Source organism: Ursus maritimus, unplaced genomic scaffold (genome assembly GCF_017311325.1).
Source record: "Ursus maritimus isolate PB19 unplaced genomic scaffold, ASM1731132v1 scaffold_10, whole genome shotgun sequence".
NCBI classification, from domain to species: Eukaryota; Metazoa; Chordata; class Mammalia; order Carnivora; family Ursidae; genus Ursus; species Ursus maritimus.
Genome location: NW_024423344.1, coordinates 17934758 through 17952520, shown reverse-complemented (window position 1 = coordinate 17952520; position 17763 = coordinate 17934758). Strand labels below are relative to the sequence as shown.

The following is a 17763-nucleotide window of genomic DNA, read 5'->3' as shown; positions in this document are numbered from 1 at the left end:
TGTATTTAAGGCAAAAGCTTAGGAGTATGTATCAGTTTAAAGGCATGTTTTGACATTTCTTTTTCTTGCCAACTATAATTTTCTCAGAGAGAATAAAGAAAAGTCAGTACATGTCTAGAGCGCTGATAATTTAAGGACTGAATCTTCCCAAGATTTCAGCTGAGAATACATGGCAAGCCTTTCTCCAAAAGGATAATGTTATTAGAAATCTTAATGCCAATTTAGTTTCACTCCAAAACTCTGATTTTGTCTTTTCCAGGGTCTATATAAGCTTAAAACAAAGTTTAAATGTTATGGTCATCAGAATTTTCCACCATCTAGTAGCATTTGAAAGTCTTCCTATATGTTCTTTACTCAACAAATATTCTTGAGTATCCTGCTTTCTAGGAGGGTGTTGTGGGGTTTCTGGGGTAACTTTTTATTTTTGTTTCTATCCTAAATGATATATCGCATAAACAGAAGGGAAAGGAAAATCTGGTCATGACCCACCAATTGATTTCTCAACCCAATGGGATATAATTTACAATTTCTTAAACATTACTCTTAATTTATGACAATGTTTCCCAAAGGTGGTCACAAATCCATATGGCAAGCCCAAAGGGGTTTTTAAAATGTAAATTCCTGGGGTCTCACCTCAAATCAACAAAATCAAAATCTCAAAAAATTTAAACTGTCTCAGGTGAACAGTCTGCACACTGTAGTCTGAGAACCATGGTCAGGAGCGGGGTGGGTGGGGCAGGGGCGCAGGGACTGCACCAGGCGGCAGGTGCTATGGTGCAGAGGTTCTCCGCGGGTTGTAGTACGCTGGAGGCAGCGGGACGACATCCCAGAAAAGAAAAATGCTCCATATTCAGGCTGAGCAGGTTTTGACAGCAGTTAAAAGGAACGAGGTCTCAGAAGGATGAGGAGCAGCCAACTCCTGAGCATGTGTGGTGGGTTAAAAAGCAGTGTGGCTCATGTATATGGAGTTCCCGAGAGCGCAAAGATGAGGGTTGAAGTTGAGGTTACCGCCAGTTGTGGCTGTGTTCGTTCGTGCATTGGATGCCAAGAACTATGGACAATGGGCAGTCACTGATCATTTTTAAGCAGAAGTGACACAATCAGGACCTGATTTGCAAAAAGGGAACCAGAGTGATTGACTGAAGCAGGGAGAGACTAGAGGCTGGAGGAGGTAGGGAACGACAATGGAGAGAAGAGTTAGTGAGGTCTTACGGTAGGGCCTGAAGGCAGGAATATTGAGAATTCAGCTTCCAGAAGAGTTTCAAACATAGACTGGTAATGCTTTGTGATCAATTAAATGTGGGCGGCGATATGAAGTGGATGAGTAGGGGGTATCCAGCTTGGTCAACGGGGCAGGTTTTGAATTGTGAAGGGCATCCATGTTGTCATTCGTAGTTGCTTTTGCCAACCGATTGCTCTGTTCCATAATCGTTCTCTCTACTTTCATCTGCTATCTTTCTCAAAACTCTTGGATGATCTATTTCTTCAAAAACTATATACAAGCATGCTGTAGTTATATCTGTGGATCCTTCCTTTAGGGCAGATGAAGATTCCCAGTTATTTGTGGTTAAGAAGCCAGATGAGAGTATCCTCTAGATTTTCACAGGGATAATATATTTAATTAAACCTAAGGCTACAAGTGCTTGGGCTGTCACAGGCTCTTGATAAACACGAATCACTATTTTCATTATATAATACAGATACTTTCTATTCATATGTATACTGTTACATCTCAAACCGAATGGGATGATAAATACTAGACAACTAAATGATAAGTATGTGAGAAAGGATATTTACTTAGAGCATCTGTGTGATAGAAAAAGATGTGATAGCCACACTGCGGAATACTACGTCACCACTAAAAAGAAGAAACAGGGTGTATGGGTGCTGGCGTAAAAAGCTTTTCATGATACACTGCTCTGTGAGACAAGCACAGCATGAGGTAATGCGTGTCCTATGATCATGTCGTAATAACAGATACTTATTCTCAGTGCGTCTGAACTGCTCTAATACATACATCTCGTTGAATCCTCCTGACGACCCTCTGAAGTAGGTACTCTCACCATATTCACTTTACTGATGATGCCTGCCAGTCAAGTCCAGACGTTTAAGATCAAGAGCTAATACATGAAAGGAAATCAGGCCATCTGCCTCTAGAATATGTTCCAGTTGCCACTTCACTATAGCAATAATTACCTCTGATCAGAGTGAAAATAAATGTGTGCCTGTAAGTGTGTACAGAAAAAAATCCACACATCGCACTCAAGTGACCTCAAGGAAGAGGGGTGGTTTTGGTGAGGGAGATAACCAGACTCTCCCCATTTAGTGATGTACTTCTTTTTAGTAGTCATGTAATACTTCTGTAATAAAAAGACTAATATACACAAGGATTAATCTGCATAACGTACCTCTTTAAACATAGCCGCAAAATATTATTAAAGATAAAAAGATTAACGAGAGGGCAAAGAGTCTGTCCCATCCTGTTAAAATCCGTAAGACATTTTTTTACTCTTAACAGTTTCTGGCATCTTTACTGACTTGCTGTGGTATCTCACAGTGTTGTGGATGCGTACACTCTCGAGGGAACTGAGCAGTTATTTTGCCTTCGAAGAAACCATTATCTCTGAATCCCAAGGCCCTGCAAAATTTGTCTTTCCTTTCTTCTATATAACCTACTTCTAGTTGACAGCTGTCAAGCTGGTCCTTCCCCTAACACTTCTCACACTGCACTTGACACGCTAGAGTCAAATGACTCATCCACTCACTCCTGTCCCTCTTTAGATCTTCCCAAAGGCAGAAATTGTGTATGTTCATCTGTAAACTCCAAGGAGAAGCATGCAGCCCAGAATAGGAGGGGGCATCAAAAAATGTGTGGAGACATAAGCGAAGACGATAACAGCTTCCAGAGTTTCTTATCCAAAGTAACCATTTTGGCTCCAAAGTTCATCTTGTGAGGGAGATATACACCAATTAATATTATAGTTAACGTCACAGTAATATTACAAAATAATTGCCACATTTATCGAGTGTCTGCCTCTGCCAGTCACTTTAGAATGTCTACAATCATTTTTCTTCTTTCTCTGAAAACAATTAAATACCTGGAAAGGTGAACATTTTTTGAATATTTTCTTTGAAGATGTGTAATGAGAGTTTCCTTGCGTGACAAGAGAGGAACACAATAGTCTATGTAAGAGAAAACTAGAATATTAGAGCTCATTATTCCTCACTTGTGAAGAAAAATTTCTTCATCAAAAAAATATCATCATAGGAGGGAAAGAAAACAAAGTATCACTTTAGGCTTAAACTCCCCATACCTCGAAAATTGTTACTGCTCCAAAAACCACCAATCAGAAGGCAAACGTGTATATTTTTATTCCTACTGACTAAAGTGAACTTCACAAGTAAGATTTCAGAATCAATGGAGACTCTGACATCAGGGTGATTTATGTGGGAATCCCAACAGCTGAACGAAGAAGGATTATGACCAACATAATGTCAAACACAATCTGTGTGAGGTCTCAGGAATAAAAGCATGTGGTTGACACTTGACAAATAAATAATCTTGACCACAGACTGCTCAACAATTGAGACTTGAAACATGTCCGCGGGCGGCAAAGGAAGGGACTCCAGAATAAATAGGCCAAACTACTCCATTTCCAGCTGAGAGGAATGTGCTCCTTTCTTGTCAGAGTCCTTCTTCCTTGTTCCTCCTCGTGAGTGCTACACAATAGCAGCTTTGCCTTTGCTCCATCGTTTCTGGTGTAGTCCATGAAAAGCGGTCCCAAGAGTCTTCCATCCTTTCATGTTTGGGTGGGGAAAAAACACACCCCACTGTTCCACAAGCCATGGGTGCTAGTCTCTTTTTAGGCACTTCTGAAATGCCTTGACATTGGGGAAGTCAGCCTCTTTGGTTCTTGGCTTTCTGGTCTACAATATGTGGATCATCCAGTTGGGTCTCTGTGAAGTCCCATCACGAAGCTTTCAGGTCCGTGCACATTCTTCTTGCTCTTCTTGGACACTGGTGTTTTCCTTGTCAATATGATATGAGCTGGCAGAGATTTCTCTCATTTAGCATTCATGCGACCTGTTCATGCTTACTTCCTGCATTCTTTATTGAAAAGAAAATAGTGCTTCCTCTCAAGGAAAAACAGTTAGAAGACCATTCTTGTCTCAGAAATGGTTTGCAAACTAAGGATAAACCCTAAACCAAGATGATAAAAATGTAGACATTATGATTTTTCATATGACTTCTTACATTCAGATAAAATGTACTCAATAACATACAGGACTCCTAAGATAGCACCTTGTTTAATCATTCGAACTTGTGTTTTGTTTTAATTTATAGAGAATCAAAAACTAATTTTTTAAAAGAGTAAAATTAAAATATAAAGCCATAGGGGGTGCCTGGGTGGCTCGGGTGGCTCAGTCAGTTGAGCGTCCGACTCCTGATTTCGGCTCAGGTCATGATCTCAGGGTGATGAGATCGAGCCCTGCGTCGGGCTACATGCTCAGTGACGAGTCCACTTAGGATTCTCAGTCTCCCTCTCTCTCTGCCCCTCCCCCCACCTGTGCACATACTCTCTCTCTCAAAAAATAAAACAAAACAAAATAAGGCCATATCACCTCCTAGGGTGTCTCTCCGTACATCCCGAGTTGGGACTGAGGAACAGTCATGGCTGAGATGTGTGATTTTAGTGGTGAAAGCGTGGCTCAGAGAGGAGGTCGGTAATGGAATTGGGCAGCTAAATAAATGGTCCATATAGGGAAACTTAAAAGCCAATTCAAGACCATTAGTGTTCAGATAAATATAGTGTCACTAAGAAGCTGCTGAGCGTCTGTAATCTAACGGCTCAATAGAAACTGGGGCAGACAGAGTTGTCCAGAGCAATGGTAATGCCTCTTTGCAACCTTTAGGTGGGAGACTAACATTGCTCGTCAGAGAAGGACCTCAAAAATTCAAGTGAGCTAAAAGGTACACATTTTGTTCTTAAAATGTACACATTTTGTTCTTATTTTAGCATTTTGTAAACACATGAAATGTATTTTTTTGATAAACGGAGCTCTGTCCTGTTTTGTCTTTTTTTCATATTATAAAAAAATAGTAAGTAGCCCTGGTCAGCCTGCTGTCTCTAGGCATTCATCCATTCATTTGTTACATATTTATTGAACACGTCTTATGGGTTAAGCACCATGCTCCACGCTGGCCATACCGATGGAGACACAGCCCTTATCTTTGAAGAGTTTCTGATCCAGTAGTTGAAACAGAAAGTAAACACACCATTGCACTGTTGTCTTAACAATAATAATAATGCTAACTAAACGTACCGGTGTTCTAAGTACTTTACATATATTTACTTATTTATTCTTCATAACAGCCCTAGGAGATAGGCGTTATCATGAGCAAAGTGGGTATTGACAGGTGATATCTCTCCTAAGACAGAGCCAGGATTAGACACCAGGCAGTATGGCTTCCCAAGCATTTAGCCTCCATGCATGAACAATTCTAACTGCTTGAATTGTGCTACCTGATTTTGTTAATTATTGATGTTACAAATTGTGTCTATCTCCTTGCTCATTCGTCCCAACTTAAAATTATCATAAATTATCTTTCCCTCAATACTACCACACCTTCGTTCACACCCACAAGCATGAAAGTTTTTCCTTTCTTCCTTTCCCTTGAATAATAACTTAAAAAGACTATCCATTATCTTTAACTTTTTCAGCTCCCATTAACATCGAAACTTATTGGTACATGGCTTCATCTTCCAAAGCATCGGGAAATCCTCTCTCTCCAAGTTAGCTATTCTTTGTTAAATCCAACTGCATACTGCCAATCTGTGTTCTTTTTTTCTCTCCGCAGAATTTAACGCTGTGGACCATAACTGTCTTCCTGAATCTCTTTATCCTTTTCCTTCCATAATACCTCTCTCCTCTGGTTATTCTCTCATCTCTCCCCTGTTCCTTAATTGTGGGTGTTTTCTTTTAAAGAGAAAATGGCCATTAAGTGCTCAGCACATTACCTGCACATAGTTAAGTGCCAGTTAGTGCTCGTAAGTCATTATTCTTATCAGCAGCTGGATTTTGAGGCACTGATGTGAGTTAGCCAGGTAGAGTATGAGGAGGTGGAGTGCGAGGCTGTCCCAAGCAGAAACCACAGCACAGAGCTTCACACATTTGGGGGCTGCAGAGCATCTGGCAGGTTTGGGATGCTGCCCAGGAGTGAGGAAGTGGGGGAAGAAGAAAACCAGAAAGCAATGGCCAGGTCACACAGGACCTTGTATGCCAAGCAAAGGGACCTAGAAGTTGTCACGTGAGAGGTGTAGTCAGTTTTTGGTTTTTCTTTTTTTGGAAAGAGATGAGATAGCTCGAGAGCATGCATGTGAGTGGGAGAGGGGCAGAGCGAAGGGAGTGGGAGAGAATCTTAAGCAGGCTCCATGCTGAGGGCAGAGCCCCATCAGGTTCCATCTCACCACCCTAAGATCATGACCTGGGCTGAAATCAAGAGTCAGACACTTAACCGACTGAGCCACCCAGGCGCCCCAGGGTGTGCTCAGTTTTAAGAAGGGCAGGGCAGTGATAAGATGAGTGTTTAGGGGGTCTGGAGGATAGATAGGCTGGGGGTGGGCTAACTGGAAGCAGGGAGACTAGTTAATGACAACTGCAGGAATCTGGGCGAAGTATGAAGCTGGCTGGACGAGGTAGTGGCAGTTCTGACAGGGAAGAGAGTAAGGATATGGTATTCGAAGATATAAAGGAGGCAGAATTAGGGATTTGGGGTGGGGAGTGAGAGAAAGGAGTCTAGCACTGGTAGAACTGCTTACCAAGATTAGGAATACAGGAGAAAAACCAGGTTAGAGCAAGAGCCACCTGCCCTAGTCTATTTCTTTGGTGTTTTCCCGATTTGCTTTGATTTCTTTCAGAAGTTAAGTCCCTAGACCCATGCTAACTTGTGTGCCTATAATACTTTCCCTTTACTGTTTAAAAACAAAAAGAAGATTCCATACATAAGTAAATTACTGGATTTTCCATAATTATAACACAAGGGTTTGATGGAGTTTCCCTCTTCACAGAAATATCAAGGGATGCAGTGTTTTGAACAAAGTAATGAAGCTCTCCTCAGAGAATTAATCAAACATCTTCTCCTGCTGGTAGTTTGTCACCTCAGTACATTGAACTGGATCCAGTAACACTGGTATTTAGACATACCGACATTTTAAAGAACTTCAAAATATGCATTCTGGACCAGTGTCAGTTAAAACATGCTAGTTAGATTCTGTAGGAAGACAGGGATCCTCTGGAAAGTGGGTTTAAAATTCGGTGTCTCTTTCGACCTGATGCACAGTGTAGATAGTATTTCATCAGTTCACTGAGCTATACACCACGCACCCTCGACCTGCAAGGTGTAAAGCGAACCCCAATACTATTTATAATCGTATCTTGTCTTCATAGGCTAGCCCCTTGCCGCAGTGGGAATGTGAAGCACCTTCTGGCTCCGGCTTTTTCAAGCTTCCCCTGGCAATGAGTGTGGTCTTGAAAATCATCCCTCCAAATAGGTGTGATTCTAGAAGGAGGAGGAGGAGGAGGAGGAGAAAAGAATGTGGTTCTTGTGGGCATTTTGAGCCCAGGGACTGGCTTTGTGGCGTACTTCCCGGGAGTGTGACACAGCTTGTCTGTGAAGCACCCGCAGGGAAACTGGAGCTGAGCTCTACCGCAGCCCGAGGAGGTGTAAAAAGAGAGTTCTTTTTTCTCTCACAATGCCTATATTCTGACTCTTCAGACTTTTGAAAAAGTACGAGCTAATAAAGCTCTACCAACCATTTAACTTCTTTTCATAGGGCTGTGTTTATACTCGGCGACTGCTGATCTGTACTTGACTTGGCTCACTCCAAACTGTGCCGTTGTCTTCACAACTGAGAGGCTGTCCCAGCCTAAGGGGACATGGGACAATGCACATCAATTTGTGAGCTGCCAACTCGCATGACTCAGTCTCCTCTGTTCTTTGTGTGGAGGCGACCTGGCCTTTCCGGCACCGAGGCCACACCGGATGCTCCTTTGAGAGCTCCCATTATATGGGGGAGCCTGGTCTTACGGTTCGCCGTGTTGAATCTGTTTGCCCCTGTAGATGGGGCCCGTGTTGTTCACCACTGTGTCCTCAGTGCTTAGAGAGCGCCCAGCGCTTAGTAAGGTGTAATAAATACGTGATGTGAGGACAGGACAAATCTTCTATTGCTTTTACCCTAGCATAGCATCTGGCACGTTAGAGATGCTCAGCAAATATTTAAAATAAATAAATGTATGAACATATATGACTCAAATGTGTGTTTCACTATGACAGAATGAGGACCTGTTTGTGAGAGAAAGGATGAAGAAGGCATTTATTTCTCTAGACGTGTGAAAGGACATTTTTAGCCATAATTTTAAGTGCTTCTAATGGCCTAAAGGAAAGAGCTATTTTTAGTTTTACTACATTTTATATTCCCAATATAGATTATTATTGTGATTATTTGATATAATAATGACATAGGTCACTAGTTTTATCAAATGATATTACCCATATTCTTTACTGGGCAATCTCGTATCTTTCTAGGTCAGTAATAAGGTTCTCTACAGCATTTAAAGGAAGGCGTAAGGCCAATTACAAGAAAGGTATGCATAGGATTTATAGGAATAAAGGGAGAAAAAAAGATCCACATGCCTGCTTCAGTAAGACAGAATGATGACCTGCTTCTTAGGGAATTCATAAAACCAGTCCGAATCCTGTGAACGGTAATGTGTATCCGTAGAGAGAAAGGAAGGTACGCAGAGAACCTGGCCAGCAGTAAGAAGTCCTAATTCCAGGGGTACTGCTTCTGGATGGGGGCAGGTTTTATAAAGAAGCAAATGAACAAGATTCACATTTCTACAGTGACCAATGAACCGTAGATCGACAGTGTCAAAAAACAGTACATATATTCCAATTTTTTTTCTTACTTTTTCCTTCTAATACCATAAAAAGAGAGGCTGTTGTCCATTTAGTAACAGAATTTACGAAGTGCATGTTTTCCACAACAGACCACAGGTACATACACCTTGTCTGGACTTAGTGAATCAATCATCATGCCTGTGTAAGTTCATTGTATTTCATAGACTCTGGCCTCTCCTTACATCATGGGATGTGAAGGTCAAGGCTTTGAAGGTCTGCCTTCAGCCAAGTTGTAGCTTTGGGCTCATCGGCATTTTCTTTGTGCGTTATGATTTCAACAAGAGGAGGTACTAGACCTCTGTTTCTGGCAAATAATTTGCCATTTCTGATGTTAACAATAGCATTTATTAAGAGATCTTTCCTAATTACTCAATCTCTTATGTTTTTATTGTTTTTACTGTAATACCTCTTTTAATGATTTTTAACCTCACAAAAATCTGTAAGTCTTAATATGTGAGAGGTCACTTCTCAGATTTATGTGATTTTTAGCACTAAAATGGAATTTTCTGTGACTGGGAACTTGAGGTTTCTACCAATGTTTAGTAATCTACTTCCAGGGTTTTAGTGATAATAAATCAGCAATAGTTATCCTTTGACATCTACAAGATGGTATTACATGGCTAGCACCCTCCCTTCTGTGTGCAAGAGATGAGAGTCAGGCACTTAGAGTTACCATGAACAAGACAGAGCAAACACGAGATGGCGTCCATCCATAAGGATCTGACAAGAGAGCCCAAACCAGATTCTTGAAGAAGTGGGCAGATTGCGAAATGATGGGGGAGAAATCAATGCTGTTCCTTGTCCAGCTGAAGTACCAGAAGGTACTACCATGCTTTCCTAATGATCCTTGGAATTCAAATTGGTAAAAGGTGAACCTGAATAGTTTATGTACAGAGTTCATGCCTAAAGCCTGTAACTGTCAGCATTTTAATTATTCTAGGATTCTCGGGTGCTATATGCATGTGAAAGTATATAGCTTGTTTCATCTTGTTAAGATCTCTAGTACGACACCTCCTACCACTATCCTTGAGTAGTGCCATGCAGAATGAGAAGGCAGCTGTGTAAAGTCCATGAGGTGGGCAGCCTAGTGGTCGGTGCCATGGTCCCTCCGGTCCGCCTAGCTCAATGCTTACCAGCTATGCGACCCTGAGCAAGCTACCTAACCATTCACAAATGATGAAGCCAAGGCATCATAAAACCTTGCTCGTAGTTTGTGTGTCTGTGTGAAAAACGACATAATTCAAGCAAAAGGCTTAGCCCACCGAAGAAGATGCTCTTGTCAGTGATTATTATTTTATGACATATATGATATCTATGAAGCCCTAAGAAATAACGACATGAGTTAATTTCATCTTGTGAACAGTATGGTCCTACTCAACATCACAATCTTAATGCCTTAGAACCACCCTAGCCAACGACATGCCTGCAAATTTACAGCCCATGAATTTAAGAGCTTATTTCTGGGCGGACTGGCCCTGTGTCCTGGCCCGGTTCCCTGTGCTCACTTTCTTGGGGGCCACAAGGTCATTCTTCAGTGTAAATTATACAAAATGGTTAGCTGGTCTCCTAAAGAGCTCTGGAGCCGCTGCCTCTTCGGGTAGCGGCGGTGAACGTTTTCATGAGCCTAGCAGGAGAGATTCAAGTGGCTGCTTGCCAAGTGTGTGTGCGCGCAGTGGAACAAAGCTTTCCATGCCTTTCCTGCTGCGAGCAGTGCACTGTGTCAACAGTTTTCAGAAGGCCAAGGGAGTTCACAGCAGCACAGCAGCAAGGGCCTTTAGAGAGACTGACCATAACAGGTTGAGTCTAATGTACTCCTATGGCTGATGAACTCCCTTCGGACTCGAGCGCATTTGCCTTGTTTTAATACATGCCCCCGCACCTCAGCCTGCTGTGGAGCTGCTCCCTGTTTACAGCTGGCCTGCCGGGCCCTGCGGCCAGCCAGGCTCAGAATTAGGGGGAGAGGAGCAAGAATGGGGACCCTGAGGCTCCTCCCAAAGGTCAAACCTGGGAAGTCTCATTTCTCTGGGCCCTCTGACTCAGACTTAGTGAATGACTCACTCATTCACATCCACAAATGCTCATTTTCTTACCCTCTCCCACTCATGAGTTTGTTAATAATGAGTCAAGCCTGTAATTTTGCACTACCCCCTCCTGAAACCATTATAATCTCAAAGAATGGTATGAAGTGACTTTTTACCATAAAACGGCTTAAATTTAACTGAAAAGCTGAATAAGACAAGGGAATTAAACCACACTATTTCAATGTTAGCTATTTTATTTTTTTAAAAGACTGATTTATTTTAGAAAGGGGTAGGGGCAGAGGGAGAGAACCTTCAAGCCGACTCTCTGTGAGTGCAGAGCCAGACAGGGACTCGATCTCATGACCCTGCGATCATGACCTGAGTTGAAACCAAGAGCTGGACGCTTAACCAAACTGAGCCACTCAGATGTCCCAGTGTTAGTTACTTTAAAAAGAGGCAACATTTAAAACCAGTTTAAAGGGCCTGAAAGTGTACTTATTGTTTGGTAACTCCAATAATGTGCTTCGTTTTGCAGATTCCCACAATTTTCTTGTTATATAACAAGTGCCTCCCTCAAGGTTTCGCTCATGCAGTCTTGGAATACTTTGCTCTGTTCTCCGTTTACCTGAATCTTTGCTGCCTGTTAAAGCGCCCCTCTGTTCCTCCTCTGACTCGCAGAGTGATCATGCAATTGCTTTTAATCCCACTCTGCTTTCTTAGTCTCCCCTTTACGGTTTCAAATTATGACTGAAATGAATGATTCCCAACCTTTTATGTACTTAGTTTTTTTCCTCCCAAATAGACTGTACACATTGTAAGATTCTGGCCTACGTCTTAAATGTCTCTGTAGCCCCCCACCCCCACCCCGTTACACTCTGTAAATGCACAACAAATATCTGCTGTGTGTGTAGGATATGCGGGATTCAGTTTTTTTTTAGATGGCGGGTATTTCATATATTGTTTGATGTTACTGCCGTTTTCCAAGTGTAGAAGATCTACATCATTATATCTAGAATCCTTGTCATGTGGAAAGCCTGGTATAATCTTTATCAGCCAGCGCACTCTGGCACTACCTTTCACTCACTGAACATCCACTGGCATTCACTAAATCCTTAGTGTCACCAACTATTATGAAGGGTCTGTTAATGGCTGTAATGAATTAATATTCGAAGCAGCTAGAAACTCATTTTCCCATACCTTGATTTTTAACATTGCTCTAACTCAAGCACACTAGATCAGAATGTAACTTTGTTTTGTTAAGCTGTTACTTCAATTGAACTTGGTCCTTCCTTTCAATGACTGGCCTGACTTTACTTATTGAAGCTTATCCTAATGCAAATAACGGTATTAAAAAAGAAAAAGGATGGCTACCAGGTCTTTCAGCTCGGCACAAATGAATAAAACGTATTTCGCGCACATACCAAACCACAATGTATTTTTCCGGTATGAGAAATGTTTTTGTTTTTTTTTTCTCTAAAGTAGTCCTGCTGTTGAGAAAGCTCTTGTGATGTCAGTAAGCTTCTGAATGGTGCTGAATTGAGTTACATTTACCATAGGGCTCACCATGCTGCCTCTTATGTGTCTCTGGCTCGTATATAGAATGGTAATTTGTCCGGGGTGGTCGAGGAAGCCAGCCACTTTAGCTAAAACCCCTGCGGGTTGTCGCACAAAAGCAGAAAGTGGATTCAGCTTGAATGTTCCTTAATTAACTTCTACAGACTGACAGCAAAGATTAGTGCAGTACTGTTAGCCCTGACTTAATACTCTTCCCAATGAACAGATGCCGGAACCATTACTGAAGTACTGAGGATGAGGACAGTGATGGAGGATGTTTAGAGCTGCACAAAATGACAGCATTGTTCTTATGTCAGTGTGTAGCTCATGTGGAAGTCTCTTCCAAACACAATAAAGGCTTTAGCTGTTTCTTAAAGAGTCAACACAGATTTGGCCAGGTGTATTTCTGCACCATGAGGCCCTGTTCTAGTCTCATACCGCTGAGAGTCTACACAGAGAAAACCCTTGGTCCTGGGTGAGAGTTTCTGATACTGGGACCTGACAAGGGTCACTTGTGGACCACGTCTTGATCTCCTATGCAGGCACAGAAATATCATCTCATTGCTTCACTGGGGAATAATCTAACTTTGGAGAATCAATTCACTTTGTAAAATTCCAATTTCTCTGAGTTACTAAGTTACAAAGAATTGATTTCTTATTAGTCAGGGAACGGTTGGATGATTTGTCATCTGGTGTACCCATTATCACAGAAACGGACACAGTAATCAGAGCAAAGAGTGTTGGAAAGTCAGGAGGACTATTTCATCCAGATATGTAATAGGCTTGAACATTTTCTCTACTCCAATTACATAACTTCTAGTGCTTGAAAGATTGGCCACCCTCAGAAAAAATACATTTCCCCTCCCTACCAGTGTAGACCTATATTTATTCTTTTCTAGATTCTATGACAATTGCCTCCCTTCAGTTATGTCATTAGGTATTACTTACATTTTAACCCCCTTGATGAGTTTCAGGATTCATTACAGCCTAGTGATGAAACACATCAAATCTGAGTGAAACAGACCTAAATTTAGGACATATATCCAACACTTTACATCTGTGTGATCCTAAGCAATTTTCTTAGCCTGAGTCCAGTTTTTCCATCTGCCACGGGGAGGAGATACCTACCTATTCCACAGAGTGGTTTTTGAGATTTAACTGGGTGATTCATGTAAAGTTCTTGGTACACAATAAGTGTTCAGAAGGGACAACTGTTCATATGTATCAGTATTATTGCACAGGCATGAAATTTGACTTTCACCCCATTAAACCAGCATTCTTTCCTCTCTCCATGATGAAAGTACTTTATGGCTAGCAGTATTGTTTTCATTTATAACCTATGTATGTGACAAGCAAAATACACTTATAAGATGTCAACTTCTAAAATGAAAAAATATAGGTAAAATTAGTATCCCCATTTTATTGATAGAGTATTAGAGACATGAATAAAATGTGACCAGACAGCTAGTAAGATATGAAGTATTCCGACAAAAATGACCACAAAGCAAACTCCTCATAAATAAGCTTTGGGTTTATCTTTCACATCATTTAAAAAATGAATGAAATATTTACATGTTGAAAAAAAACCCTCAAATAGACCTGTTAAAAATTTTGAAAGAGCAAGAAAAAAGAAGATAATGACCTAGCTTGTTGCAGGCGAGATGTTACCAATTTATAATGCTTCACACACTTAGACACTGAAATGTGTTTGATTCTTAGATTCTTTCTAGCACTTTCTTTTCTGGGATTTCATACCCTTATAGTGACTACCTTCTTCTACTTCATCATTTCAAATTGTCTCCTTAGCATTCATGAAATGCACTCTGTTTTTTAAAGTAAGAGAACAGAAGGGGGAATGAACCACGAAAGACTATGGACTCTGGGAAACAGACTGAGGGCTTCAGAGGGGAGGGGCAGTGGGAGAATTAGGATAGGCCGGTGATGGGTATTAAGGAGGGCATGTATTGCATGGAGCACTGGGTGTTATACGCAAACAATGAATCATGGAACTTTACATCAAAAACTAAGGATGTACTGTCTGCTGACTAACATAACATAATAAAAAATTATTATTAGGGGCGCCTGGGTAGCTCAGTCGTTAAGCGTCTGCCTTTGGCTCAGGGCGTGATCCCAGTGTTCTGGGATCGAGCCCCACATCAGGCTTCTCTGCTGGGAGCCTGCTTCTCTGTCTCCCACTCCCCCTGCTTGTGTTTCCTCTCTCACTGGCTGTCTCTGTCAAATAAATAAATAAAATCTTTAAAAAAAATTATTATTAAAAAAATAATAAACACAAGCCTTGTTTCAAAAAGAAAAAAAAAGAACTGAGTAGAATATGCCCATGTGATAAATCATACGAAGGCTACTTTTGCATGTCCTCCAAAGCACTTTTATCTTCTCCCATGATTTTATTATTATCAACACATATAACATGCAACAATATCTCTAGTGCACAACTTTGTCCGTCCGAATCTCCAGACCCCTATCTGCATTCCCCTACTCCATGCCCAGCACTTTGAAACCATAAAGGCTCTTCAAACTAACATGTTCTAAATGAACTCCTTGTTTGATCCCTAAACCCCTTCTTCCCGTTCTCTCTAGCTCGGTGAACTGGACCACAGTTAACTCGACTGCCCTAGCTAGAAGCCCAAACATTATTCTTCAGACTTTCCTGTCCAGTCAATCACCATGTCGTGCCCAATGCAGGACATCAGTGAAAGCTGAGTGATTCAATAAAAAACAAAGATTCCAAACCAAACTGCTTTGCCCTAATGCAGGAAGATTAATGGCTGATAGGAGCAAATACGTACTGTTAGAGACATTTTGAATCATGGAAGAAGGGAAAAGACATTTTTGTTTCCATATTTCTCTTCATGATATTTGTACAGAGAAGTATATGGTAGATGTATTAAGATGACTTACAACAGTGAAACAGAAAGACCTCTTGTCAAGTGATGGCAATTAAGGTCAGCTATAGTACGTTGGGGAGTACATAAGGGATGTGGGGGATTCTGCTTGGCTGAAGGACACGAACTCTCCTACTCGAAGAGACTTTTTGGCTTTGAAAGTCAGGCAAATGATAAAGATAAAGATGAGCCAGATGAAACAGAGTGTTTTCTGTTGCCTGTGTCTTTTATACTTTTGTATTTATTCTTCTCTTTTCTCAAGGCACAAGCTATTTCTTTTTCTTTCTTTTTTTAAGGTTTTATTATTTTAAGTAATCTCTACACCCAACATGGGGCTCAAACTCACAACCCCAAGATCAAGAGTCATACGCTGCTCCAACTGAGCCAGCCAGGCACCCTATCGGGCACAAACTATTTCTTTTTTTTTTTTTTAAGATTTTATTTATTTATTTGACAGAGAGAGAGAGACAGCCAGCGAGAGAGGGAACACAAGCAGGGGGAGTGGGAGAGGAAGAAGCAGGCTCCCAGCGGAGGAGCCTGATGTGGGGCTCGATCCCATAACGCCGGGATCATGCCCTGAGCCGAAGGCGGACGCTCAATGACTGAGCCACCCAGGCGCCCCCACAAGCTATTTCTTGAGCTGGGAAGATTAAGACCCTTCTGCTCCTTTTTCTATTCCAGAAGTGGGATTATTTTATGGTAATTGAGTTTCCCTCAGGACGAGTGGTCTAGGATATACCTCCCTCCTTTTTGGGGCAGGGAGCTGCCTGCTGGATTTCATTTTCCATACATTTATTATCTTTCCAGTTATTCATTTATCAGCCTTGTCTGATGGGTTTCTTTGTTAAACAAGTTCAAATACTGAGATTAACGTTGCAAAATACGAGCTTTTAAAAGCAAGACAAAACAAACAGGAAATAAATTGATTACAATTGCTTCGATTCTTCCTCATGAGATTGGAAAAGTTTAATCACCTAATGGTAAATGGCACTGTAAAAGAAAACTGTACAGAGGAAAAAAACACACGTAAGTGTGACTTTCGCCTTTTAAAAATATTAAATCAAGAAAGACAAGTTGATCCAGCCAACTTGGAAACTGAATCACACAATAAGAACAACCATAAAATAAACATGCATGCTGTAGCTCTCTTACACTCTCACTTGTCTGTCACAGGTTGCACCTGATGTTGGTCTGCCTGGGAGGAGGAGTAATTTTCAAGTGAATTCGTACTTACCATCGTCTTTGTCAGGGACGATCTTAACCTGAGCCCCTGGGAACTCCGATCCAATCCGCCCACCCATGGGCATGCTCAGAAGGACGTGGAATGTTTCCTCCTCTTCATACAAGGAGTCGTCAATAACAATGATGCGACACATTTTCTCGCACTCATCTTTGTCAAAACGGATGACGCTGGTGTGGTCCTCAGGCCTGGATATGTAATCTGAATAGGACAGCACTGATGTGGGCACAGTTCCGCCTGCCGTGCCTAGGGACAGAGAATCCGAACATTGTTTATGTAGAACATGTTACAAGGGTGTTTCCAGAAATAATTATTTTCATACGCAATATCTTCATGGTCAATTCGTATATGAACCTCCCTGGAAATTGCAGTAGTGCCTACATACAGTTTTAGCACCATGAGTCACCCTCACAGTGGTCTCAAACACACAAAAAATATTACATTTCAAGTGTTTTCTTCTCTACTTCCTGCCACTGGTCTTTCAGAAGAACACAACTTTACAAAATAATAGCTCCTACTATTCCACCGCTTACTGTGTGCTGGCAAAGTGCCAAGTGCTTTACACATATTACCTGCTTGATCCTCTCAACACTCTATTGGGGGTTACACACTAGAGGCTTACAGAGGTTAAACCACTTGCTCTGGGACCCGGAGCCCAAGGTGGACCCTGAAGTCTGTGTTTCTGACCATAATTCTTTACTGCCTTTCAACTTATATAAATACATTAATGGGAATTTTCACGAATGTCTGCTCAGATATCAACTGCATATATGACCTTCTCTTTTACATTCTTAGAAAATCTACCTGTTTCTTAGAAAGATATTTAGTATATTAATATTATGTATAAATTTTAATTTTGCATTACATAAAATCACCTTTCAGAGAAGGCTTACCCAATGAGTAAAAGAAATATTTTGAAATTCAGAGTTTTGAACTAGTTTGAAATTAGTTTCTTTTCCTTAGGTATGTATTTCTTTGCTCCCCCCCACCCCTCTCTTTTTAAAAAATAACCCTCTTCTGTTTGATTGGGTTTGGGTGGGGGAAGGGGACTTCAATTTCTTACACTCCAAACAGCTTTGAGTA

The 17763-nt window shown here is 41.2% G+C and overlaps 1 protein-coding gene across 1 annotated transcript in view; it reads right to left on the bottom strand.

Annotated features, from left to right (window-relative positions):
- The window catches only part of FREM2 (FRAS1 related extracellular matrix 2), a 151461-nt gene that overhangs the window by 44388 nt on the left and 89310 nt on the right, over positions 1 to 17763 (bottom strand). Inside the window, exon 6 of the mRNA XM_008692266.2 lies at positions 16675 to 16926. Coding sequence (XP_008690488.2) covers positions 16675 to 16926 — 252 coding nt within the window. The remainder of the gene's footprint in view (positions 1 to 16674; positions 16927 to 17763) is intronic.